The 25,199-nt window shown below is 36.5% G+C and overlaps 1 protein-coding gene across 6 annotated transcripts in view; it reads left to right on the top strand.

Moving 5' to 3' along the window:
- TDP1 (tyrosyl-DNA phosphodiesterase 1) overlaps positions 1–23,448 on the top strand; it is a 220,358-nt gene extending 196,910 nt beyond the window's left edge. For all 6 annotated transcript variants that reach the window (XM_074235526.1, XM_074235525.1, XM_074235522.1 and 3 more), the window contains one exon: positions 21,097–23,448. In XM_074235526.1, the coding sequence (XP_074091627.1) occupies positions 21,097–21,170 (74 nt within the window). In that variant the 3' untranslated portion in view covers positions 21,171–23,448. The remainder of the gene's footprint in view (positions 1–21,096) is intronic.
- Positions 23,449–25,199: the final 1,751 nt, after the last annotated feature.

The following is a 25,199-nucleotide window of genomic DNA, read 5'->3' as shown; positions in this document are numbered from 1 at the left end:
CAGTTTATGTAAGTCTTCCCGTACTTCTCTGTGTTCATTACATTCATTATTTCTTAAAGTTCAGTAACACTCTGTGACATTCATGTACCATCATCCAACTTGGAATTCATACTTATTTGTTTTTCATTAAACCCTTTAGTCTTTCTTCACTTGTATTTCTGTTGAGTCACTCCCTGTGACCCGAAGTCTGTATCATACAGTATATTTAAGGAATTTACAAAAAAGGTTTTAATGCTTTGGAGTTAATGCTAACAAGATACCAGGATGAAATTAAAGTCCTTGGATGTTCTTTAGTGAATACATATGTGAGGTTTATAAATAACAGTACAGTTGCACATAAGTAATATTTTTGACTTGTTTCAAAGTAATTTATTCTCTTAAATAATATTACCAGTTTGCCTTATCATCTTATATTATTAATTTCTCAAAATCTTTCTTTATTGATAATTCAGAAGTAAACTTGGACCTATTACTCCTTTGAATTGTTCAAAATAACTAATTACTGAAGTCCAAGTGAATGTGGGAAGAATTAAACGTATAAGTAAATTCATGTTCCTGTATGAATTTTCATAAAACAATAGGCAAGACCATAACTATGATTTCATCTGTGTAGAGGCCTCCTGGTATGGAAATCCCCTTCATCAATAGCCAACAGTTACTCATCTTTAACTTATACTTTCAGGAAGTTGCCTGAGGCACTAAAAGGTTAAGAAAATGATTAAGGTTCCCACAGCTAATATATGTCAGAGGTAGGGTTACAACCCAAATTGTACTGAGCCCAATGCCATGACTCTTCCCTGCCGTGCTGCCTCTGAAAAATACAAAACACAATTTCACTAGGAAGCCAGCCCTGTATAGTAAAAAAGAGCTGTGCAGTGGCAACTGGGAATCTTGCATTCACTTCTCAGCTTTGCCATTAAAGGTAACTTAGTGACTTTACACAAGTCACTTTTCTCTGGACTAAGTGATTTTTTTCATCTCACTGTATAAGTTATGATTTGTAATATAAAATGAGGAGAACTTTCAAGGTCTCTTCTAGCTGTTTGCATCTGGCAATTCAAGAGCAGTGATATGCCTGCTCTGTGCAAAGTACTCATTGTACTAGGGTTTCACATTCTGTTAGAACTGTATTTCTCTCCCCCCCCCCCCCCCAGGTTCTTTAGAAATGAGGACTTTTTCCAATGACTTGATACTTAGGTGGATTTGTGATCATGGTGGGCTTTCCTTACATATGTGAGGATTATGGCAAGGCCATGCTGTGGTAAGAGCAGGAGCCTAAGGTTTTACCCCAGGAAGGCTAGGCTGTTTTTTTCTTTTAACAGTATTGCTACTATCTCTGAAGAGTAATTGGTTCAAAAGACTAAGGTTTGGGCTATTGATAGAGTTTTTTGGTGGCTTACCTGCAAAAAAGCCAGGACATGAGCAATTAACCTGCTTCTCCCTCAGGCTTCTAAGCTAGAAGACTAGCATGGAGAGCACATGGCCCAGAAACTACCCCCTTTGGAAGCAATACTCTACCCTCACTGAATATCTTTTCCCTGCTATTGCCCACTAAACCTTGCTTTGTTAATGATTTGATCTACAAGTGTTTCATTTTATTTCAGCCTCAAACCTGTACTTCTAGACTGGCCTGGGTTGATTTCACCTGGTCTGCTACACCTACCTTTTCATCCCACAAGATTCTTTCCCATATCTTTCTATAAATTTCTCCTTGAGTGATTCACTTTACATTTGATAGCTTCTGATTCTTTAATATTTCATGAAAATTTCATGAAATGGAATCATTTAGCTAAAAAGAATTTTTAGCGAATTAAATATCTTTGAGTTCATCATGTATTTTATATGTCATTTCCATAGATGTTGGTGAGTTGTTTCAGTTATAGTTAACTCCATGTTAGACCTTTTGGGATTTTCTTGGCAAAGATACTGGTCTGCCATTTCCTTCTCCAGTTCATTTTGCAGATGAGAAAACTGAGGCAAACAGGGTTAGGTGGCTAATATCTGTCTGAGGCCAGATTCGAACTCAGGAAGGTGAATCTTTGTGTATCCAGATCCAGTGCTTTATCTACTGCATCACCAAACTACCTAGTTTCCTAGGTACTCCCTTTTGGTTATGATTTTGTTCAGGGATGCCAAAGTAATACTACTAAAGGATTCCCCTGTTTTATATTTAAAGTTCTTTAAGAATCTGCCTTCAGATGACCTTTCAACTTATTCCTTTTTTCTTTTTTTAATTTGAAATTTTATTTTATTTTTCCAGTTACATACAGAGATTTTTATATTTATTTGCTAGTTTACGAATTCCACATTTTTCTACTACCTCCCTTTCTTACCCCTTTCCAAACTTAACCCTTTTTTCTTTATTTTGTTTTATTTACACAATACTAAAATATTCTTGTTTAAGAGTAAACATAATACCCCCCCTTCACAAAAATATAAAACCTCATGAGAAATGAAGTAAAAGAGGAAAAAATGTGTTTCAGTCTGAGTTCTGGATACCATCAGCTCTGTCTCAGGTGGATCACATTCTTTATCATAAGTCCATCACAGAAGTTATATATTTTTACATAGTTGCTGTTGCTGATTGTAATTCCCTCCATCTATTCCTCCCCACTACCATCTATTATATTTTCTCTCTTCTTTCACTCTGTCCATCTTCTAAAATGTGCTGTAGGGTACCTGAGTGGCGCAGCAGACAGAGCACCAGCCCTGGGGCCAAGAGGCCCCAAGCCCACATACCACCTCAGAGACCCAGCAACCACCTGGCCCTGTGGTCCTGGACAGGCCACCCAATCCCAGAACCTTACTAAAAGTAAAAAAGATAATGTGTTATATCTGACTATTCTCTCCTATGACCTACCCTCTCCTCTATCACCCACATCCCCCCTCTTCCCCCTGTCCCCCTTCTCTCCTTTTTCCTCTAGATGTCTATACCCTATTGAGTGTATGCTGTTTCCTCTCTGAGCCATTTCTGATGAGAGAGAAGGTTCCTTCATTCCCCCTTGCCTTCCCGCCTTCCATGTCATTGCAAAAAAAAAAATTTATATGAAATATCTTAGCCCGTTCCACCTTTCCTTTTGCTTATTCCCCGTACATTTCTCTTTTAGCCATTGACTCCATTTTTACAATACATTATATCATCAAATTCAACTCTCTCCTGTGCTTCATCTATAAAAGCTCCTTCTACCTGCTCTATTAAATGAGAAGGTTCATATGAGTATTGTCAGTATCATTTTTCTATGCAGGAATACATGCAGTTCATCATCATTAAGTACCTTATAATTTATCCTTCTTCTCCACTCTCTATGCTTCACCTGAGTCCTGTATTTGAAGATTGAACTTTCTGTTCAGCTCTGGTCATTTCAATAGGAACATTTGAAATTCCTCTGTTTCATTGAAAGTCCATCTTTTCCCCTGGAAGAGGATGTTCAGTTTTGCTGGGTAGTTGATCCTCAGTTGCATTCCAAGCTCTTTTGCCTTCCAGAATATTATATTCCAGGCCCTACAAGCCCTTAGTTGCTGCTAAGTCCTGTGTGATTCTGACTGCAGCTCCACAATATTTGAATTTTGTCCTTCTGGCTGCTTGTAATATTTTCTCTTTGACTTGGGAGTTCTGGAACTTAGCTATAATATGGGGGGGGGGGGGTTATCCCTATCTGGGGGTGATCGGTAGATTCTCTCAATATTCTATTTTACCCTCTGCTTCTAGGATATCAGGGCAATTTTCCTGTAGAAATTCTTTGAAAGTGAGGTCAAGGTTCTTTTCCTGATCATGACTTTCAGGTAATTCCAATAATTTTTAAATTATATTTCCTGAATCTGTTTTCCAGATCAGTTGTTTTTTCAATGAGATATTTCACATTTTCTTCCAAATTTTCTTTCTTTTGGTGTTCAAGTATTGTGTCTTGATTTCTCTCAAAGTCATCAGCTTCCTTTAGCTCTATTCTACATCTGAAGGATTTGTTCTCCTCAGAGAGCTTTCTTATCTCCTTTTCCATCTGGCCAATTCTGCTTATTAAAGCATTCTTCTCCTCAATAAGTTTTATCCATTTGACCTAAGCTGGTTTTTAACTTGTTATTTTCCTCAGCATTTTTTTGGATCTCCTTGACTAAACAGCTGACTTTGTTTTCATGTTTTTCCTACATCTCATTTCTTTTCCTAATTTTTCTTCTATCTCCCTTACTTGATTTTCAAAATCTTTTTTGAGCTCTGTCATAGCCTGAGCCCAACTTCTGTATTTCTTGGAGTCTTTAGATGCAGAACCTTGGGCTTTCTCATCTTCAGATTGAGTATTTTGATCTTCCATGGGATCATAGACAAAGTATTTGTCAATGGTCAGGTTCCTCTCTCTCTCTCTCTCTCTCTTTTTTTTTTTTTTTTTTTTTTTTTTTTTTTACTGTTTACTCATTTCTCCAACCTGTGCCTGGTTTTGGGGTGCTTCCTGAGCTTTTGAGGTTTTTTGGGACACCCCCCCCACAAGGACCTCAAGAGTGTTATGAGGCTCTGAATGCTCTCTTGGTCTGTGAATGACCACAAGTTCACCTCTCTGCCACGGGGGGGGGGGGGGGGGGGCCTGTTCTATGGGGGACGTAGACTACAATCAGGTCTGAATGTGGTTAGAGCCCCAGAGTACTGTTCCAGGGACAGAGGACAGACCTTGGAAGTCTTCCTCCACTCCCTTACCTTTGGTGGACGCACCACTCAGGGTGCAGCTTCCTGAGGACTCCTGCTGGCCAGCTCCACAGACCTGCTTCTGTTTCTTTGATCTGGGCTGCTGCTCTGGCAGAGGTTTCCCTGCTGATCTTCCAAGTTGTGCTTGGTACTCCCTGGGGTGCAGATCAGGAGACTGCTTCTGCTGCGGGGAGCCACAGCTCCCAAGCACCCTGGGGCTGTTCCCAGGAGGCTGAAGTTCCTTCACTTCACTCTGACAGGGCCACCCCTCTAACCTCATGGAACAGAGTTTTTCCACTATTTTCCAGGTTACCTTGGGCTGGAGAATTGCTTCACTGGATCTTTCAGTGGGTTCTGTTTCTCAAAAATTTAGAGAGTCATAATTTTAAGATTTTTGAAATATTTTGGAGAGAGCACCTAAGAAAGGCTGTTCTCCTGCTGCCATCTTGGCTCCACCCCAAAACTTACCCCTTTTTAATGAACTCTTCTGTCCTGTTCATCTCTCCTAATTGACTCTCTTAAAATTTAAAGTGATTCCACCTGCCATTGCATAGACTCTCTCAAATCTCAGCCTAAGTGCCATCACCTTATTCAGGCATTCCCTGATCCTTGCTCTTCTTCCAATTTATTTTTATTTATTTTGTTTGTATTTGGTACACTCACAGACTTGAATTTCTGCCTTTCTATCCCGGGTTCCCAGTAACTATAATAGAATAGTCACTTCAGGTTATTTGATTGATGGATCTTAATCATGTTACTCTATAAGTCTTATAATTTAAGTTTGGTTTAATTATCCCGACCCTCTCCCCTTCACCAAATTGCCTTTAGTTTGATAATGTTTACAAGGACCTGAAATTTAAAATGCCAACCTTGCTTTGAAAATTATTCTGTGATCCTGAAACAAAAGGGACTAGGGAATTGTTTGAGAAACTCCATTTGGTTCCTAGTCTGCTCATGAGTCAGTAATTGTCAATAATCATTTATTAAAGGCCTGCTGTGTGCCAACCACTATCGTATAAGCTAGGGACACAAAGAAGGACGTCAAGGCACTCACATCATATGGGAGAGGCAACAGACAAAGGTGCCATGGACTTGCAGCCAGAATGCTCCATCTATTCCTTTGAACCCAGAATGCCTCTGGTTTGTAGCAATGTATACTTGGTGACTTTTCTGACCATGACATTTCATCCCATTCTAGGGTAAATAATCACAAATTAATGTGTCAGATGAGTACCAAGAAGCCTGTACTCTCATATTTCAGTTGATGTTGATATAGTAATTACAAAAGATTGTTTGATTTCAAGGCTTACAATCCACCATTGAGTCATGGGTTCTCTGTACCTCTTCCTTCAGCTTTCCCTGCTTTTAAAGTATTTCTAACACATTTCTTAGGGTACTTGAATTGAGAATAAGGCAGAGTACAAAGAAACAAAAAGTACTCACTGGTTTGTCAGCATTTGGAGGCTGTTCATGGGAAATAACTCATGGGAACAATTTAGGATTTAATGATAAAAAGGGGAAAGAAATGCCTGAGAAGAGAATGTACCTCCCAGTAACCCTGAGGAGCTTTGTCAGAGTAGGACCCAGGGAGGAGAGGAAGGATGTCAGAAGCCCTTTATACTAGCTCCAGTTGAAAGAAAGGAACAGGGTTTGAGAAAATGTACTGAAACACTATTTGACAAACAGGAGGCACTTTTAAAAATGTCGGTTGTTTGGTTGATCTGGGACTGAAATTGGTGTTGTTATTGTTTTGGTCGTGTCCAACGCTTTGTGACCCCATTTGGGGTTTTCTAGGCAAAGATACTGGAATGGTTTTCAGTTTCCTTCTCTGGCTCATTTTACCATTGAAGAAACTGAGGCAGACAGGGTGCAGTGACTCACTGAGGGTCACACAGCTAATAAGTGACTGTGGCCAAATTTGAACTCAGGAAGATGAGTCCTGTTCACCACACTGCCTAGCTACCCCAGAGTCAGAATTCTTGGGATCAAATCCCAGTTTCCCTTACTGACTATGTGTCTCTGAGAAAGTCACTTGGCCTCAGTTTCTTCATCTGTCAAATGATGGAGTTAGAATGGTTGCCTGTAGAAGTTCTTTCGAGCTCTGGATCTAATCCTGAGAACTGGAAAAATAGAAAAAAAAACTCAGTGCCTGCTTGTTTATTTGTTTCTTATTAAACAGTGAAGCACTTATTACTAGCCAAGCAGTCTTAAGAACACTGAAAGTTATCAACCCCGTATGTTGTAGAACATAAGACAGAACAAATTGATGTTTTGTTTGAAGTCTGGATTTTAGTCATCTCTTGAGGTCACTTCTATTTTTTTTTAACAACAGAAAGTTTTGAATACCTCCTGTTTCTAGAAATCTGTGTTAAATGGAGAGACTTTAAAGAGATTAGAAATAATTTCTTCCCTCTGGAAGCTTCTAATTGAGAAAACAGGATGATAATGGTCCTGTGGAGGTCTAGGAAATATAAACTAATAATTGCTTTTAATTGTTTAGAAAGATTTAAACAAATTCTCATGGGATACTTAACTTACCTTACAAAAGTTCTCTGATATCTGTTAGGGGCAAGAGATGATCCCAAGGCTTGAATACATTATATCAAATGACCTTGGTAAAAGAAAAAGCTATAACTACAGAACTAGCCATAGACTATGTTCCAGAGATTTAATTTCAGCTAAGTTTGGAGAAAGGCTCATTGTCAGAAAATTAACCTCGAGAGAAAATATTTTTTGTTTTTACATTTTGATCTGGCATTTCATAAAGGTAAGAATTTCAGTCTGAGTGAATTCAGGGGAGAAAATGCCTTGCATGATGAAATCACAGCTTCTCAAAATAACACTAGGTTTTTTAATCTGCAGGTGTTCCTAAAATTGTCAGGACAGAGAAGGAACTGCAGAAATCTTAGAGTGATAAGAAATAAGAGCTGAGATATCTTTTGTTCCTTGATTTCCAGTGTTAGCACTAACTTCAGCTCTAGAACACAAAGGGACAACTTGTAAGACATGATCTTGTTAGGAGTTTTAAAGATTCTTGGAAGATCTTTTTTTAATATAAAATATTTGTCTTTGTTCTGTCAGATAGAAGAACAAAAGATCAGGAAGGGGAGTCAGCCTGTATCCTTAAGTGTATAATGAATCAGAAGGCCTGAATTCTAATTCTGAGTTTGCCACTCTTACATACTTATGAATGTTTGTATGAAACCTTAGAAAAGATATTCATCAACCCTACACTGGTGATGCTCATAAAAATAGCATTCCTGCTATTCAGAAACAAGGATTTGAGAAAGGAAATGTATACTTGGGGAGTTAATAGCTATTTAAGACATGACCTGCAAATAGAATTCAAGTTCCTGCATCTCTTCACTCAGTACCCAAAATAATTTCTGGATTTTGGTCCATTCCTAGGGGCTGAAAAGGATGTTATTTGCTTGGAGTCTTGCGAATCTGATCAAAATATCATTAAGCTAAAAGGAAAAGAGAATGGAGAAAGTGCTTATATATATTGACAATCTAAGTAGATGTTATATAGAAAGTAGCTTCAGCGTATAATGAAGATTGGTAGTAGTGGTCCTCAGAAATAACAGAAAACAAAACTGTGGAAGAAGCACACAGCAAACCATATACATAATATATAGGTGACAGAGTAAATTAGAGATATTATGCAAAGAAGCACTTTTGACTTCACTGGAATTTAGTGATAGGAAACAAGACAGGAATGTGGGTTTGAAGATTACATATTATTCTTATGGAACATGATCAATAAAGGGTCATGAGCAATAACATTGTTTAATCATGTGACCAGAAGCAAAGTGGCGAGGACTTAGGTGAAGATCAACAGAGTCAAAAAGAATGCTATGTTATCAAATTACACTAAAATCATCTAGATTGGAGAAGGATACTGTTGAGTTGGGAACATCACAAACCTCCCATTTACAAATGGATGCAGTGACAGTAGTGACAGAGAAATTCAATTACCTGGCCATTTGCTGAAGGTCTACTAAAAGCAGAGCAGCTAATAGTATCTAATGATATCTTTATGAACAAGCATTTATTAAGCACCTGCAATTAAAATTTCATTCTTCGAAAGATGGAGAGTAGTAGAATCATGATGGCAGAAAGAGAAGAAGCATTTTTGCTTAACTCCCAATACATCTCCTTTATAACAGTGTAGAAAACATGCCATACCAAATTCTGATCAGGAAAAAACATAATAAGTCATTTTTCCAGCTTAAAGCAGCTTAGGAAGACAGATAGAGAGGTCTATGGTCACTTCAGTGTGTACTGGTCAGGCATATAGTGACGTGGTAGCAGCAGGAGTGGGCCCTGGAACATTCCTGTGCCTGGGGTTGGAAAAGGAATAAAGAGAACTCAGGAGCAGAAGGAAGCACTTGGTCAGAAAGAAATCCTAGAGGGACCCCTCAAAGCTTAATATTGAGAGTAGGAATGGGTGCCATCTTGCATCTCTTCACTTAGTACCCAATTCCAAGTCAGATCCAGGATAGAGAGGGGGAGCTACAATTTAGCAAGGCCTCTAGCTGAAGACTAAGGACAAAACAAGTTCCAGAAAATTAGCTATATGAGCATAGTGGTGACTGTTTTGAACTTTGCATAGTGGAAAAAATCAAGGCAGAGAAAAACCAAGACTAAAGAGGAGCCAGCAGTTCAAGTTCTCTGAACCTGCAGATCTCCCAGCTGGCTAACAGTGACTGAGTTCAGCAACAGTGAACTGAAGCTCAATAATCTACAAGCCAAAAGACCTAAACCTGGTCAGGAATTGGGCGAGTTCAGACCGGGGGACTGTGAATAGACTTTTTTCCCAGGTCATACTACTTTGAAAGCACTGAAAACTTATACATCGCCAAATTGAACTGTGAAAGCCACAGAAGCAAAAGGAGCAAAAACATGATTTTGCAAACCAATATTAGAAGGAAAAATGGAGATAAAAATGAGAGCTAACCAAGAAAGTTAAAAAAAAAAGAATTAACAGCTTGGTTTTTAAAAAAACACCTAACTATAGAAACCAGGGAGGATGGGAATTCAGAGAAACCTGGAAGGATTTGTATAAACTGATGCTGAGTGAGATGATCAGAACCAGAAAAACATTGTACACCCGAACAGCAACATCTTAGTGGATCAATCTTAGTGGACTTGCTCATTCCATCAGTACAACAATCAGGGCCAATTTGGGGCTATCTGCAATGGAGAATGCCATCTGTATCCAGAGAAAGCATAGTGGAGTTTGAACAAAAACCAATGACTATTACCTTTAATTTTTAAAAAAAACACTTATCTTATTATGTAATTTTGCTATCTCTTATATTTTATTTCTTTCCTTAAGGATATGATTTCTCTCTCAACACATTCAACTTAGATCAATATATAGCATGGAAACAATGTAAAGACTTAACAGACTGCCTTCAGGGGTGGCTAGATGGTGCAGTCGATAGAGCACTGGCCCTGGAGTCAGGAGTTAACCTGAGTTCAAATCCAGCCTCAGACACTTAATAATTACCTAGCTGTGTGGCCTAGGGCAAGCCACTTAACCCCATTGCCTTGCAAAAACCTAAAGAACAACAACAACAAAAAAGACTGCCTTCTGGGGGTGGGGGGGGGGAAGCAAGATGGGGGGGAATGTAAAATTCAAAAATAAAGAAATAAATTACAAAATAAGAAATACATAACTAAAAAAAAATTCCTAAAAATTAAAATGATTTAAGTGGAAAGAAAGATCTCCTGAAGGAAATGCTAAATGAACACTCTCAGGAATGTTGTAGCCAAATTCCAGAATTCCAAGTCAAGGAGAAAGTGCTGCAAGTAGCCAAAAAGAAAGAATTCAAGAACCATGGAAGCTCCACTCAAAATCACACAAGATTTAGCTGACACAACTTTTAAGAAATGGAAGACTTAGAATATGTATTTTGGGAGACTAAGGATCTAGGATTAAAAAAATGTCCAGAGCAACTACCATCTATTCTGGAACTGATCATCATTTAAATGGAGGAAATGGTTCATAGGATCATAAATTTAGAGGTAGAAGCTAGAACTTAATTTAGAGGTCAGTCCAATTCAACTACCTCATTTTACAGCTGGAAAAATTGAGACTTAGTTTAAGTTCTCTACATTCCCATGGCAAGTACTTGATAATTGCTTGTTTTCTCTTCCTTTGACAATAATATTCACTTAATTATCTCTTGTCAGAAGTGGGATTTGAATTCTGGTCTTTAATTCCAAAACAGAGGGAATCTTGGAGGGAAACTAATGCTTTATCTTAAGGATGAGAGAGACTAGATAGGCAGATCTACTATTCCTCTGAGATTTTAAAGAACAAATTTCAAAGATACAGAGAAATATTTAAAGGCCAGAGTCCAAACTTCTATAAAGGAAGTAAGCTTAGGACAAGTGGGAAAGCTCTCAAGAATGAAATTCTCATGACACAAAGGAAACTTCTGATGAAAAGGGAAAGTGGAAGTTGTCTATAGAGAGCAGGATAGACAGGAAAGACATCAGCAAACTTAGATTTTTTTAAAGATGTGCAGAGGATGGAAAAGAATTGTAATGCTGACCAGAAAGCTAAAATTAACAAAAGGATATTTTCAGCTACATTGAAAACTTGTAATAAGGCCTGAGCCTCCTTTTTGCCTAAAGACAGTTCAAATGCAGCCTCAAATACTTACTGGTTTGTTTTTCCTTCTGTGTTGAATGATTTATACTTTTTTTCTTTTTATATTTTTGTTTTTTTTCTAGGCAGTGGGATTAAGTGACTTGCCCAAGGTCACACAGCTGGGTAATTATTAAGTGTCTGAGATGGGATTTGAACTCAGGTACTCCTGACTATACAGGGTCGGTGCTCTATTCACTGCGCCACCTAGCCGCCCCTGGAATGATTTATTCTCAATGATTATTTCATATTAAAAGAAGAATTTCTAAAACAGGAGAAAGTGGGGTTAAAATAAAATGAGCCAATATTTTTAAAGGAGAAGCAAAATTTCAAAGGTTTCTTTTTTTCATTCTCTGCTTGCTATTCATGAGAATGATATCAGTTATAGAGGATAACATTCCTTGGTCATCAAATTGATGTAGTTTCTGGGTAGTATGATTCTTCTGATGATTTAATAAAGTGAATCTTCTGGCTAAAAGTCTTTCCACAAGGCATTTAACTTCTGTTTGCCTCAGATTCCTTATCTGTAAAATGAGAATAATAACAGGACCTTTTTGAGGATAAAATATAATCATATTCATAAAGTACTTTGCAAATTTTAGAATATTCTATACATACTAGCTAATATGTTATTACTATTAAATAGGGTAGAAGAGGTGATATTTTTCATTGATAATTACTCAGTTGTCCTTGATGAGTTCAAGTCATCAGAACTGTACCAAATTCATCATAGAGTATTATGACTTGATGACCAAATAAATGTTAGAAGATTACAAAAGATAAAATTGGCAATTCTGATTGTAATTGATGAAAATCAACAAGTTTTTGCAATAGTCAAGTGCAGCTAAAAAGAGAAGGGAGACAGTTAAATCAGGGGGAAAAATCTGGTAATGGATTGATATTAAAGATCTCTGTTGAACTTATTAAAATCATTAAGAATGAGCCATTCCCAACAGATAAATTATAAAAGAAAAAAGGCAAAATATATCATAGTGTTTGTCCAAATCATTAGTAATTAAAGGAAATGCAATTTAAAACAACTCTGAGCTTCTACTACACACCCATCAAATTTGCAAAGATGACAGAAAAGATAAAATGAGAGTAGTTGAAGGAACTGGGAAAGACAATCCTGCTAATGCTAGTTGATAGGGCTGTAAATTGGTTTTGTTATCTGTAGGACAATAGTCAACTGTACCAAAATGGTAAGTCAAGGTCAACTGAGAGAAAGGAAAGAGACTTAGGTATGCAAAAAATGTTTATTAATGTAGGTCTTTGTTATAGCAAAGAACTGGAAAGTAAAGATGTGTCACATCAATTGAAGAATATTTTTACAAATTGTGTATGAAAATATGGAATATAATTTCTCTGTTAGCAGTATCTACAGGGGTTCAGAGAAAGTTGGATATCCTTGTATAAATGAACAGTTTATACATTAATACCATATCGTAAATAAGAATAACATTGAAACACTGGAAAGTATTATTCAATGCAATTACCAAACCATGTTCCAGAGGATTCATGTAGGAACATACTAATCCTGACAGAGTAGTTAGAGACTGAAAGTGCAGAATGAGAAAATTTTCTAGACTTGGGGATTCTTTTGTTTTTGCTTGTATTTTTTTTTTAGGTTTTTGCAAGGCAAATACTGTATTTCTTAAAAAAGAATTTTGTTTTCCTTTTAATTTGGAGGGTAACAAGAAAGATAGGTAAGAAAAGGGAACCACATTTGAATTCACTGAAGAGAACAGAAGAAAGGCCGGAAGGAACAAAGACAAGATAAACAGTTTTGAAAATGATTCATTGAATTTATCAATAACCAAAATTGTGTGCTACCTTATTATACATGGAAATGCTTATTTTATTTGAGATTTGTTAATCTCTGCAGAAATTTTTTAGTATTTGACAGTGAAAAATGGGAAATGGACAATAACATTAACATTAATTATAATTGACACAAAAGTATACCTGATATAAATCTGTTGCTGCCATAAAAAGAACAAAAATGCCACAAAATCACCTTAGCAAACATTTGACTTATTTGCCAAGCAGAGAGAGATGGTAGCTAAAGGTAACTCCTATTTATAATATAAGTCCATTTGTAAAAATTTCTGCAAAAGAATAATAAATATCAACAATATCTTATAAAATAAAAAAGAAACAACAGAAAGTAAAGCCAGTTTAAAGAAAGCTTAGCAAGAGATTCAGTTGGGTAAAATGATACTAAAGACATTTAAGGACAAGAAATAGAAGAAAAAAATGAGAAAACATTTGCAAAAATTACTTTAGCAAATGTTTTAGCTATTAAGGACAGTGTAGCTACCACATTTGTACTCAATATAAGTCTCAAATATACTTACTGGGGAGATAGAATTGACACGAAAAGGAATAAAAATGAGAGAAGCAGCAAAATTGGACCGAATGTATAAAAGGAAAATCATGACCCAATTGTGAGGGCTTTGGTGGATCAATACACAGAGAATCTGAATGGAAGGGGAAGTTGAGTAGGGGAAAGGGGAATCTTGGACTTCAACTAGTATTTCAAAAAGGCAATTGAAAAATTAATAACTTCCACCTTAGACACCTGGTCTTTCATTTGTATAAAATCTTTATGAAAGTCCTCAATACGTGAAGTCAGGGCATGAATCCTCAATGGGGATCAAATAGATTTACCAAAGCTACGTCCGGCAGTGGATCACATATTTACTGTTTGTTTGAAAGTTGTAGAAAATATAAGATTCTACTGTAGTTACTGTTTTTTGAGTATTTTCTTTTAGCATTTGTTTCAGCAATACTAAATACTGCCTTAAATGTCCCCCAAAATGGCTTCTATTTTTGGATGTGAGCATCAACAATCATTCAAAATTCCTTGAAAGATACAATAATAGAAAGAACTCAGTTTAATGATTCTCTGATCGTAGACAACAGGCACAGCTTAAAATGGAGAAAAGTACTCAACAAAAATGTTTACCACTGTGATTGAGGAGGGCGATCCAACAGATAATATAAGTAAAGAGAAATCCTCCATGTGCTCCTGGTTGTGTATGGCATTGTACTAGTTTCATCAAGCCCTGGAACATTACAGAGAGAACTTGCTCCCCCCCCCCAAAAAAAAAAAAAAAGATGGATAGCCAGTTAAAATAACCTTTGCCTGAGCATCCACATAGGAGAGTGGATAAAGAATGTCTAATCCAACAACCAACAGAGATTACCCATTAGTGTGTGTATCTATGACAGAATAGGATTGTATGTTTTGAGTATAGGAATTGAAGAGAACTGCCTGGATTCAGGAAATTGCAAAACTCCTTTGACTACAAGCTTAAAATGGAAGCAAAGTCTCCTCTTTTTAATAGCAATTTTCTATCTACCAAGGTTCTTTTTTTTTTAAGGTTTTTGCAAGGCAGTGGGGTTAAATGACTTGCCCAAGGCCATACCGCTAGGTAATTATTAAATGTTTAAGGCCAGATTTGAACCCAGGTACTCCTGACTCCAGGGCCCATGCTCTATCCACTGCACCACCTAACCACCCCGCTACCAAGATTCCTAAATTGCAGTGTGATATAGATGCTACAGTCTTCAAAGAATTAAAAATGAATATCTTACAGAGGTCACTGGACAGGTACATGATGGTTGTGAACTCCTGAAACAATGCCAGTGTAGAACTTCAAAGGAGAACAGGAATAAAACATAATCATTAAGGAAATTATGATAGTCAGTAAAAATAAACTGACCACATAGCAAGAATGAGGGATGACAGCCAGATAAAGACCTCACATGTCAGGAGAAAGAAACAAAGACTTCCAACTTGTAGAGTGAACCTCCTATGACCTTCTTAGGAAAGGGCACGGACAAGAGTGGCAGTGTGGAACATCTAAATCATAAGCTCACGCAGCCATTTGAATATCAAAAATAAAGAAGATGGAAGCTTGTAAAAAGTAACCAGAGAGAACTATGAGAGTAGTGTTGCAATAACCAAAGATAAAGGAGATGTTGATTTCATCTAGCTAACCTCAAAGATATCAATCACCAGATATATGCAGAAAGCTCAAGACATTCTGAATACCAGGGGTATAGAGACAAAACAATTCTATTCTATTAGGGAGGGAGCTAACATACAAATGTTAGTATACACAGAACAAAAAGAAAATAAATGGAAACCACAGCTAGAATTAAATACAAGGTAGTGAGAGAAACCAAATCTCTTGGATTTTCATTCCTTTCTTTTTTGCATGATGGTTAATCATTTCTTACCATTAGCGGGTTCTTAAAACCAAAATAAACCTCCAATCAAATGAGTTATCTGCCTCTTATTTCTAGCAGTGAGAAATGCCATCCACTTGTATATGAAATATGTATTGGCTGTCCTCTTCCTACCATTATTCTCCCACAGTGTATTGCAGTGCAAAGAGAGCATTTCATCTGTAAAATAGGATTAATGAGCTTGCATTTTGACATAGCAAGGTTGCCACAAGGAGAAGGCATCTTGAAGATCTCAGAGTATTATAAGAAGTTGAGTTCTATCTTCATTAATTTCTCACTCAGATGACTTCTCCTGGTGTAGAAATAAAACTGCATTTTTTTTTAGGTTTTTTCAAGGCACACGGGGTTAAGTGGCTTGCCCAAGGCCACACAGCTAGGTAATTATGAAGTGTCTGAGACCGGATTTGAACCCAGGTACTCCTGACTCCAGAGCTGGCACTTTATCCACTACGCCACCTAGTTGCCCCTATAAAACTGCATTCTTGAGAACTTTGTCAACAGAGCTAGAAGAGCTTTAGACCCAGTGATTGGGTATTGATCTAATGACCAGTCAATGATGGTTTTCAATTGTTTCTGGCTTCATTGTATTAAAATTTCTTGTGGCAATAACTCTTGAAAGACTGACTACCTGGCAGGTCATTAAGTGATTTGGGGTCTATTTTTGTTACCTTACACATAAGGACACTTTTTTTTTATTCTGGAAATTTCACATTTAGTTTTATGAATTCTGCCCCGAAAAGGAAGCACAGGGCCTTATCATTTTCTGAAGAATAGGTAAAAGCCTTAGTTGAATGTGGATTATATAGTAGTAGTTCTGGAAAAGCCCTCAGATGTCATGTAGCCCAGGCAGTCTCATGGATTCATTTGGGAGTCTGGTATAGCCTAGATGAAGAATATTTTTAAAAGTACAAAATAAAGCACATAGTATTACTAAGACAATTATATTGAACTAAAGTTACCAATTTTTTTTTCCTTAAAAAAAGACCTCAAGTTAAGAACCCCAGATCTAGTTCCAGTTAGAGGGACCTAAGTAGTGTATTTGCTTAATTCGGCAAATTAACACCTCAGTTGCCTTCTGCCTTCAAAAAAAGAAAGGGATTGTGAGGAATAATAAGATAGTATGCATTCCAAACACTTTTCAAACTTTAAAAATAAATATTTTTACAGATTAGCTATTAGAGTTGAATGACTGAGGAGGAAGGGAATTTATTTGCTCGTGGTTATATGGTCTGTGTTTGAATCCTACTTCCTATTTCACTCCCAGGTCTTAGAATTAAAAAAAAAATCGATAACAGAATAATAAACACTAATTTCCCCACTTTGTGCAAGGTACTGCACCAGAGACAAAAACAATCATTCCCATCTTCCAGGACCTTACATGTTACTTAGGGATAAAGGAGTATACAAAATAGTTATAATCAGGAAAGAGCATTTACAGCTAAGAGCTTTAAATATTTTACCTCATGTGACACCCCCCCCCCCAATTGGGAAAGGAGATCAAGAGAGGTTTATCCCCAGCAACTAGGCCTAGAAGGAAGCCAGGAATTCTAAGGCAAATATCTGAAGGAATTCCAGATAATTGGGCTGAGGACTGGGTGTGAGTGTCAGGCTTCCTTAAACATGAAACTTCTTTTAATGAAGTTCTTTGAATATTTCCATCACTAAGCCCTTCAGGAAATTTGCCTTATAGGGAGTTCTTTTCTCCAAGGAATAATGTTTCTTAGGCTCCTATGTACTCCCTGAGCAGCACACCATGGTCTCCTCCAAACAGCTGGTTAAGTTGGAGTCTGTGAATCGGGAACATCTTAACACATTACAAACGTAAGACACTCAGATAATGGACAGTATGATACGCCCAGCTGCAGTCCAAAAACGTGTTCAATTTAGAAAATTACTAGAAATAAAGTGCCAGAAAAGAACTGAAGACTTATCCAGAGGTGATGAATGTCTTGTGTGCATTATTGAAAATGGGTCCCATCTTATCCAATCTTCATCATCACTGGATATAAGATTCTATTGACAGCCTGCTCTTTAAACCATTTGAACAATTTTGCAGAGTCTCCATGTTGGTTGTGCTTTCATTTCTCCAAAAGTGGATGCTGAACATCAGAATAAGAAATAACTTCTCTTTGAAAGCCTGCAAAAAACACTAAGGCTAAGTTGGCATTAGTCCTAAAAGGTCTTTGGAAATTCACCTCTTGAAAGAGACCATGTGTTATAGCTACTTTGTGCCAATTATCAATAGCCCAAGATTACCCCATGAAGTTAGGTTTGTATTAGAAGTAGCTAATGTTTAAGATTGTTAAGTGCTTTGCCTAAGGTCACATGAATAAAAAAGAGTTGAATAGAAATTTGTATACATATCTCTGGAGGTCTAATCTAATGTCTTTTTCACCATATTCCAATGCCTTTCCTGGCATATTATATTCATTCAGGCACTATTTGGAGAGGAAGAAAAGAGTTAGCTAGTAATGAAAGAGCTAACTACCAAAAAAAAAAAAGCAAAAAAAAATTGTCTTCCCACAATGGCAAAAAGAGTTCAAAATTATATTTAGTTAGCATTCGTGATTGTGCTGATACAGGCCTAGGGGATCTGACTTAAGTCAAATGCAAAGATTAATATAATAGATTAATTAATAGATCCATGTCAACCTAGATGGCAGCCTCTAGTAATATGCCACAGCATTTTCTTTTTTTTTTTTAAGAAAGGTTTTATTTATTTTGAGTTTTACAATTTCCCTCCCAATCAATCATTGACTTGAATAAAGACATCGAAAACACACTTATCAGATTTTGAGTGACAAAGTTGGGAAGAATAATTGGTTGAATAAAAGAAATAAAAGCAAGGCCTGAAAGATACACCCCATAATATCAAATCCTGTCAATTATAGAAGTTTAGGATGGATCAAGGGAGTGACTTATTAGCTGTTCATTTGGTTTTCAAGTCATGTCCAACTCTTTGTGACCTCATTTGAAGTTTTCTTGGCAAAGATGTGTTCAGGAGCCTACAGCCTTAACATTGAAGTGACTCAAAGTGACTAGATGAGTAGCTTTTTTTTTCTTTTTTTTTCCCTAGGTTTTTGCAAGGCAAATGGAGTTAAATGGCTTGCCCAAGGCCACACAGCTAGGTAATTATTAAGTGTCTGAGACCAAATTTGAACCCAGATACTTCTGACTCCAGGGCCAGTGCTTTATCCACTGTGCCACCTAGCTGCCCCCACAATGTTGTTTTTAATGTATACAATGTTATCTTGGTTCTGCCCCCTTCTCTTGGCATCAGATCCTATAGTTCTTTATTTAAGGCAATGGACTTGAGTGATTTGCCCAAGGGGCACACAGCTAATAAATTATTAAGTGTCGGAGGGCAGATTTGAACTCAAGTCCTCCTGACTCTAGGGCCAGTGCTCCATCCACTGCGCCACCTAGCTGCCCCTAGATGAATAGCTTTAAGGTAATTCACAATTCAAGTCTCAGGCTCTGGGCCCTTTTTTGATTGTTTTTCCCTTTAATATTTTGGTACTCCGTGGATAGAATGCCAGACCTTGAATCAAGAAGATTCATCAAATCTGACTTCAGATATTAGGTTGTGTGACCTTAGGCTAGTCATTACACCCCATTTGCCTCAATTTCGTCATCTATCAAATGAGGTGGAGACAAAGCACTTGAGTATCTCTGCCCAGAGAATGGGGTCATGAAGAGTTGGACACAGCTGAAAATGCCTGAACAACTACTCCAGTATATTTAATATTCTGTAATTCTGTTGGTATGGATAGTCTCTTGCCTGATTCAGGTCACAATTCCTCTATGTCTTAGTAAACAGTCAATATCAGTTGCTATGGCGGAAAAAATCTCATCACCCTGCAGTCAAACTGGTGACGAGCCTTTCCAGATTTAGCGAGCCTAGTCTTTGCATGCCAGACGTACTGTACACTCTGCAGCCAGACTCATTCTCAAGACCTTTCCAGCTCCGTGCACAACCTGCCAGGGTTTGTGGTCCATTGGCATAGCTTTCGGACAACCAGAGTCACCTCCATGTCACATTGGGGCATCTGAGCAAAACTTTATTAGAGTCTCATTAATAAGGATAGAAAAATTGTACCTCCTTGCAAATCTTAATGCCAGAGAGTAATACCCAAAGTCACAAGTGTCGACTCTGCAAAAATAAATCAGCATCTGTTTTTTTAAACTGAGGCTATCAGAGTATATAAATGTGTGTGTGTGTGTGTGTGTTTAAATATTCACTGTGAGGATTCATAACGAAAAACAGACAGTCTGAAAAAAGCTTGAGACTGTTTCTAATAAAAGAGATTGATACAGTTGCTTTGGTTTTTCCCCCTATTTAAATTATTAAATGCCACAATTCTTTTAGTGATTGAAAAATTGTATTGACCTCATTTTTAAAAAAAATCACATTTTGGTCCAGCTATATTTAATGGAAACATTAGTCAAGTGACATATTTTTTGAGTTTGATCATTTAAGGCCATTATTTATTGGAAAGTAAATCCGAGTATACAGTGGGGTAGAAAAATAATGGAGTATTAATGGAGGAGAGGTTAAAATGGAAAGAATGGGAAATGGAAAATACATATATAAGGTACTAACTAGTGGAAGGGTGCATGGTCCAAGCCCAGGCTTCCCAGTTATTTAAATTTGCACCTCACAAGCTCTTCTTTTTGTTTCTCTGGATATTATTTACAGCAGAAACTCCTCAAAAAACCAGCTTTGATGATCAGAATCATAGAATTCAGAGACATACATTTTTGATGTACCCAATTTGGGAATTTGTTTTTCTTGACTATATACTTGTTACAAAGGTTTTCTTTTTTTCTTTATTCCCTTCACCCCTCCATATGAAGAAGACAAGAGAGAGAAGGGGAGGAATATCATGAATGAATAATAAATTGAATTGAAAAAAAGAGAAGAATCATAGGATTCTCGAAGGAATCTTAGATATCATTCAGTTTTAACTGTTATTTCACTTAAGAAAAAACTGAGACTTAATAAAGTGAATCAACTTGCTTTACTATAGTAAACCACCTTGAAAAAAATACTTAGGGGTCTTCCTGGCTCTATTTGCTCACTTATATCTCTAAGTTTCCTTCTTCATCTGTAAAATGAGATGCTCCTTAAGATTACCTTACCTTATAGAGTTGAATGAGGATACAGTTAGGTAATGTAATATTCTGTAGAAATCTGGGCAATTGTTATTTTTACTGTCTGCTATTGTGGTACTGAATTGTACACAATCAATTCCATGTGTCTTTTTTTTTCCATATGGTCTATATCACTTTCTACTTGGAAAAAGAATGTTCTAGGATAAAAGTCAGTTGAATAAAACAACTCCTTTTTGTGTTGCAGACCACTGCCTGTCTGTCCTCTGAGTATTTTGATGCTGTCCTCCCATAAATCTTGCACATGATGGTTCTCAGTTTCACATGGGGGGGGGGGTGTCTTTCTTCTGAATTGTTGATTTTTATGGAATTTTCTTCATCTTCTTTGTTTCAGATCGTCCATGGATTTGGAATATCCCCTATATTAAGGCACCAGACACCCATGGAAATATGTGGGTTCCATCATGAAAAGCTTAAAGCAGTCTGAAAGGAGACTAACACAGCCCAGACACTGGATTTTTTTTCTTTTTCTTGGGAATAGAATTACACAGAGACTATCCATTTTAAAAAAACTATTTGGAAAAAAGTATTGAACAAGACAACTTTAAGAAAATCTGTCCAAAAAACTAAAGATGGTGATCTTTCCTATTTGTATTATTCCTAAAGCAACATATTATATTTTAATTCACTTTGTTAGACATATATTTTGAATTGGAGCTATTAAAGTAGGAAAAATGCTTAAAAGAAATTCGATTTTAAAATAGCTTCATTGTTGTCTTAAAGATTCAAACTTGTCTCAGCAAGTTTGACTCTAATGTTATTCATGTTTCTATATAAGGCTCCCACTGTCCACTGTGAAAGATGCTATTTGTACAATTGAAACTCCTAAAGAGTAAATAAATGATAATTTAGTTAAATTGTTTCTGCCAACACATTTTATCATCTTGCTTTCTCCAGGGTTTGCCTCAAAAGTTGCTGTAAATATTGGTAGAATTCACTGCTTCATAATGTGACTTTGTTATTATTGTCAAACCTAGTCTGCTTGTTTGACACACAGGACCAAGTCATCATCCATTCCCCTTATGCAGCTGGGATCCTTAATTCTTTTTGTTCCTAGCTTGGTTCTTGGGAGCTCAAGCCCTAGCAATTCACTATCTGCCTGACTTATTAGGTTCCCATTTGGAACAAACTATATTGATAAGGCAGAGACCTCCAGATTGCCAGTTAAGACATCTCATCCCTTATTTTCCTAAAGATCTCTATAATTATACAATTTAGACCTAGAAAAGTACTTTTGTGAATATTTAAATCAATTTCTTCATAGATTTGATAAGATAGACATATATGTATACCCATAAATGTATATATAGACATATATTCAAATACATATATAGACATAGACACATTTTTATTTATAATTTTTAATTGTTTTATTTATAACTTTTGTTTTTATGTCCTTTTAATTTCTGAATATATTTTCCTTATGGGCCATTTCTTGTAACAACAGTGGTTCCATTCTCTGCAAAAAAAAAAAAATTACAATTTAACCAAACCAATCAATACATCAGTCAAATTTGACAGTATGAGTAGTTTCCATACCCATAGTCTCCCACTGCCAGAAAAAAATGGAGAAAGGTACATTGTTGTTGAAGTTTGGTGCGGGGGTTTTCAAACTATTTAGGATAAATGGGTCATTATAGTTACGCAGCATTCTATTAATTCTTTTTGCTCTTTCCATTTACCTTGGAAAGGCTTCCTATAGGAGGGAGGATTTTAGTTGGGACCTAGGGAAGCCAGGAAGGTCATGACAAAGATTGCTGTCTTGATATACTATGCCCTTTTAAGTGTGATGACTGCGTGAACTAAATAAACCAATTTTTTCTTCCTTCTCTTAGTACACCAATACAGGAGATTTGGGTAGGTCCTTTCTATTCATTTAGATGAAGGTAAAATTTTTAATAAAAATAATAATTGTGTGCATTTAAAATCTATTGCATATGACAACTTCAATGACATCCTAAAGATAGCACAGAAGAAATAGCCAGTTAGGCTAGTGCTCCCATGGGGGTCAAGTATTATTCTCTACCATCTGATAATGACATTTTTTAAGCCTTTATTGAAGTCACTTGAAAACTCTAGAAATTTATTTCTTCTTGACCTTCTTACTACAGATGTAATTGATGGATCTTAGCAAGGCAATTCCAGAGATGGTCAACATATTTTCTTTTTAAACCAAACTACAAAGGATGAACATTATAGATAACTGATTTATGACTAATTCATTAAAATTTAATGATTTGTATCTTCTGATTCATGCCCATGTAACTATAGGTATATCAACTTTATTCCATTTGCCTGCAAATGATAAATCCCTCAGTAGCAAGATTCTAACAACTACAATTTGAACAGATGGTCTGTGTTTACAATAATAAAACTTGTTGTTTATGACCTGTTTGTAACCTTATTTTATAAATGACTATATTTTACATGGCAAATGATAACCACATTATTGCTTAGTGAAGTCCCAATTGAAATCCCTCCTTCAACAGGAAGCTTCCTCTAACTCCTGTTAATTCCAGTGCCTTCTATCAATTAGTATTTTCCTATTTATCCTATAAATAGCTTTTTTTTAATATATCTATTTACATGCTGTCTCTCCTATTAAGCTGTAAATTTTTTGTGTGGTCAGTGCTTAGCCCACAGTAGGTGCTTAATAAGTGTCTATTAATTCATTAAAGTTCACTAGAATGGGAGGAAATAGAAACTTGTCTCTTTGTTTACCACTGTCCTAAATATGTTGAACTTGCAGCACCATCAAGCTTAAACTCTTGACTTTCATCAAAAAATGATAGGCTCTCCCTACTCATTTTGTGTGTGTGTGTGATGCAGAACAGACTGAAAAGTAGCTGAAACTAGATTATGGAAAGCAATGCCAAGCTTAGGTTTGTGATAAAGAGTGCAAAATTTTTATGAGCAAGAGACATGGTTTACCATGCACATTCATTAATTCCCTGACCATAGAGTCCATGGAGCCCAGATTAGGAATCCCTTAACCAGAGAAATTCAGATAACAGAGCTGACTAGGTCCACCACAAATTTGTTTTCAGTCTCAATTGGATCCTCACTGTAGCATTTCTTCCTAATAGATTTCCTTACCCATTTCCCATAAATTCCAGACCTCTTCTTTCCTCAGTGATCAAAAAAGGGCTGGAAATTTTTGAGTAAAACATATCAAACTCAACTTTGAAAAGAACAGGGGTAGAAGGAGAAAGTTTAATATCAGAGAATGAATAACCATGGACAAAAGCAAACTTGGGAGCGGGGGGTGGGGAGGGAGGCAAGAAAACAGAAAAGCAAAAACTGCCCCAGATCATCTTAGATAACAGGAGAAGAGTTCAACAAATTGTAGCATGAATGCAATAGAATCTCATTTCATCATAAAAAATAACAAGAGGCCATTTCAGAGAATTGTAATAGTATGAACTGAAACAGTTGAGATTGATCTGAGGCAGTTTAGACAAAGATAGCAAAAATTATAAATACAATAACTTTGAAAGTTTTCAGAACTCTGATCAATATTCTGACCATATATCCAGAGGAAGTATATTTTTCATCTTCTGTTAGAGAAGTGATGGACACAAGGTTCAAAAAAGAGGTATATATTTTTGGACATGGCCCTGAATGGATTCTTTTTGCTCAACTATGCTTATTTTTACAAGTTTTTTTTCTTTTTCTCTCTCAGTTTATTGGCAAAAGAGACAGGTGAAAAAGAGGAGCTTGACAATAGTAATGTCAAAAAAATAATGCCCACTACCACGGGAGTTTTTTTTTTTTTGGTGTACAAAAGAAAATAGAAGCATAGTTTTGAAAATACTATGTAGAATTTATTGTATACTTTTTTTTAAGCAAGCAGTAGGAAATTGAGATTCATAATTTCACAAAACCATCTATTTTGGTGTTCTGCTATGAATATGACAATCCTCTTTGTGGTGGTTAAGTTCAGAATAACTTCATTTAAAATGAGACCTCTATCCCAAATCTCTTTAATCATAATATCCTAGGAATGTATCCATAGACTAATTACATTCCTCATCAGGATCAGAAATTCTTCAATCCCTTGTGAAACCCACTGTAATATATTTGAAATCTGCAAATACAGATCATAAGCAAATGAAGATGAGGGGAAAGCTAGGTGGCACAGTGCATAGAGCATCAGCCCTGGAGTCAGGAGTACCTGGGTTCAAATCCGGTCTCAGACACTTAATAATGACCTAGCTGTGTGGCCTTGGGCAAGCCGCTTAACCCCATTTGCTTTGGGAAAAAAACCTAAAAAAAAAATACAAAAACTATAGAGAACTTATGATTAAAGATGGCATTGTGAAAAATCCTAGAGGAACCTAGGTCTCTTTCAAATATTTCAGCAAAATTCTAAAAATGAACCAGAAGGAATAATGATAAAACAAAAATAAAATGAAAACAGCTAAAAGCATTTCCATC

Source organism: Macrotis lagotis, chromosome 4, assembly GCF_037893015.1.
Source record: "Macrotis lagotis isolate mMagLag1 chromosome 4, bilby.v1.9.chrom.fasta, whole genome shotgun sequence".
Lineage (NCBI taxonomy): Eukaryota > Metazoa > Chordata > Mammalia > Peramelemorphia > Peramelidae > Macrotis > Macrotis lagotis.
This window is presented reverse-complemented; position numbering and strand designations above follow the sequence as displayed.